This window comes from Diospyros lotus, chromosome 9 (genome assembly GCF_014633365.1).
Source record: "Diospyros lotus cultivar Yz01 chromosome 9, ASM1463336v1, whole genome shotgun sequence".
Taxonomy (NCBI): Eukaryota; Viridiplantae; Streptophyta; class Magnoliopsida; order Ericales; family Ebenaceae; genus Diospyros; species Diospyros lotus.
Window position 1 is genome coordinate 12709866 of NC_068346.1, and position 3600 is coordinate 12713465.

The following is a 3600-nucleotide window of genomic DNA, read 5'->3' on the forward strand; positions in this document are numbered from 1 at the left end:
GTGAGAGACGTGAAGGGAAGAGAGATAGAGAGTGGGCTGGTGAGGGAGATTGTGACGGGGCCACGGCGACGGTGATGGTGACAGTGACGGGGTCAGGGATGGTGACAGATCCCGGTCTCACCGAGAGAGAGCGAAAGGCAGAGAGTAGAAGGCGGTGGTGATAGGATTCAGAGAGAGAGATGGAGCGGTGCTATGGCGGTGGTTTTTGGCCAAAATGGATGGGGGTAGAGGGAGAAGAAGAAAGATTGTTGATGACGGTGGTGGTCGGCGCCGATTGCGGTGGCGATAGAGCAGCGTGGAAAGAGGTAGTAAGCGAAATCTGAGTGCCGAGGGGTTCAAGAGAACGATTGTGAGAACGGAGGGGGACAGTCGCCGGCAGAGAGAGGTGGGGGGGAGGATTGGTTTCACGGAAAGGGAGCGATGACGGTGGCCGACGACGATAGCTACACAGTGCGGCAGACAGAAGATAGCGGCGGTTAGTAACACTGGCAAGGGCTTGGCGTGGAAGACTAAAGCATTTCTCAAAACCCTAATGGGCCAGCCCTTCTCCAAAATTCCAGCCCATGACCCATTTCTTTCTTCTTCTTTTTTGTTTATTTGGCAATTAACAATGTCTAAATTTCCATAAAATAAAAATCCCCATTTTCATTTATTTCTGTTTTGTAATCCATTTCAGTCTCTCATTTTATTATCTTCGGCCCGGTAAATAATACCCATAGTCAGAATTTACATAAAAAAATAATAAAATTTTATTTTATTTATCCATTTTTCCCTTTTTATTTAATTTTAAAATATTAAATTATCCCAAATTTTTGAATTCAATTCTTAAGCTCTTATGCTCAATTCAATTCTTAACTCATGTAGGATCGCAAATGAATCGAGCCACTCGTGAATAACTCGGTGCTTGACTCATTCAAAACTTGTTTGGGTTTGTTCGTTAAGGTAAGCGAGTCGAGATTATGCTTGACTTTAAAACTCAATTTGTAAATGAGTCGAGTTGAATTCAATAAAACTCGGCTTGTGAGTTAACTCGATTATAGGTTCGCGAGCAAATTTGATTAGAGGTTCGCAAATAGGCTCAATTATAGATTTGTGAGTTGGATCATTTAGAGGCTTGCGAGGAAACTCGATTATTGGCTTGCAAGTAGCTCGTGAATAAGCTTGTTTGTAAATGTTGTTTTAAATCTAAATTTGATTAGAAAAATGTACGCATTAACAATAAAACAAAAACACAATTGTATGATGAAAAGAGATTTTAAAAAAGAACATAGAACCAATTAAAGTGAGGTATGTCGAAACAAATCTTTTTAAGACAGATTTCACTTCCTCAATGGTACTAAAGGATCAATAGACGTCTGTCTCCCAAGATACATGTTGAGCAAACTTACTCATATTCAGGGACGGATCCAGGAATTTCGGTTGGAATGGCTGAAATTTTAAAAAGTTAATGTAATAAAATTCTTATATAACCAAAAAGTCAATATAACAAATTTTCATTAAACTTTAGCTCGACGAGGTTTTGAAACAAAAAATTCATTTATAATAGAATCTACATATCTATTGTAAGAGCAAGTTCTTTTTCAATGTAGAGTGTCATACAATCAGCAAGGAAGTCGTCTTCTATTTTGTTACGAAATGTTGTCTTCAAAAGTTTCATTGTTGAAAATGCCCGCTCAGTAGTTGTAGTAGAAACAGGTAATGTCAATATAAGATGAATCAATCTAGTTATCATAATATATGTATCTGACCTTCCACTGTTGGTCAACTCCTGGCACAATTCAACAAGTGTGAGATACTTGAAACCTTTGGTCAGCAATCACATCATGAACATAATACTTCAACTCATACTCTAAAGCACAAATATCTTGACTGTTAAAATCTTCAGGATAGAACTTCTTTGCAAGCGTACAAATATCATCACTATTGAATGATTCAAATGAATTTCTGGGATCCAAAGCCACACTGAGATAAAGGAGTTCTACTGATTTATCATTAAATCGTGTACTTAACTCCATCAATACAAAATATATTGCTTCATTGAAAATATCAAAATGATAATGGCACTCAACTGTAGTTACATCACTGCAACGACCAATCATATATGAAGAATCTAGATCCGGTATGTGAATGTTGTGTCTTGAACAAAAATCTTTTACTTCTTGAAGAAACATTTCCCAACATTCTTCTCTCAATTCTTGAAGGATAAGTTTCGCAGTAGAAACAAATCTCATAGCAACCAAAATGTCTAGTGATTTTTTTTGAAGGGCTTGACAAAGAACATCAGTTATTCTCATAATTTTGTGCATTAAAAGCAAATTAAACACAAATTCAAAATATGCAAAGTGTCTATAAGCGCCACGAACTTCATCTCGAGAACTTGCTTTTGAACAATGAACTTTAAGATATTTAAGCACCTTACAAGTTGCAGAGTACATACCTATCATGCTTTTTACAGAATCATAATGAGAACTCCAACGTGCTACTCCAGCACATTGCAAATTACCTATTTAATTGGCTCTACTTCTAGACTCACGCTCTCCAATACTCAACATATGCTCAACTTCTTTTCTTTGAGCATTTTGCAACTCAATAATGCGTTGAGAAAAAAAATTAATAATATTGATAACATTATCCAAATAAGAAAAGAATTCCCAAATAACACTGACATCCTTAGTTGCAGAAATCAATGCCAGTTGTAACCTGTGTGCAAAGCAATGAACATAATATGCATATGGATAATCTCTAAGAAATAAAGCTTGAAGTCCATTCCAAGTACCACGCATATTATTAGCACCATCATATCCTTGACCTCTCATTTTGCTAAGTTGAAGGTCGTGTTGAGCAAAAATATCAGATATCTCATTTTTTAGGTTTAATGACGTAGTGTTACTAATGCTTTTGATTGCAAAAAAACGTTTTGTCAAAATACCACAACTATTCACAAACCTCAAAATAATGGTCAATTGCTCTCGGTTAGATTCATATTTTGCTTCATTCACAAGAATACAAAAGCGTTCATCTCCAACATCCTCACGAATCATCTGTCTTACTCTGTTAGCCATAATATGCAAAATATCCTTCTGAATATTTGGAGCAATGTACTGAGCATTTTTCGGAGCATTATCTAATACAACTTTATCAACTTCCATACTCAATTGTGCAAAAACCTTAAGCATTTGAATAAAATTCCCACAGTTCAATGAAGATGAAGATTCATCGTGACTTCTAAAGGCACAACCTTGAAGTGCTAGCAATCGGACAGCTATAACTGAAGCCCTTAGACCCAAGCAATTTTTTTGAGATTCCTCTTTTGTTTGTGAATGAATTACCCTTTCAATATGTTGAGACGGATTCATTAAATCTCCATCCATTCTCACACAATTCAAGTGGGGTCACGAAGGTGCAGAACCAACATGAGTAAGAAAAGCACATTTATTTCCTTAATTAACCCTCTTCCAATTATCAAATCCCACAATAGCCAACGTCGAAATATTTGATGAATAACCATTATTCAGAAATAGAAAACAGTAGAAACAATATGCCTTGTCTTCTGAAGGTGAATATTCTAACCACCTAAATTGATTGAACCAATTTTTTTGA

At 36.3% G+C, this 3600-nt stretch overlaps 1 protein-coding gene across 1 annotated transcript; it reads right to left on the minus strand.

The window, feature by feature from the left end:
• Positions 1-1778: 1778 nt before the first annotated feature.
• On the minus strand, positions 1779-3371 carry LOC127809259 (uncharacterized). Its single transcript, XM_052348021.1, has 2 exons — positions 2947-3371; positions 1779-2082 (listed from the first exon to the last, which is right to left on the minus strand). The coding sequence occupies exons 1-2, from the start codon at positions 3369-3371 to the stop codon at positions 1779-1781; spliced, it is 729 nt and encodes a 242-aa protein (XP_052203981.1).
• Positions 3372-3600: the final 229 nt, after the last annotated feature.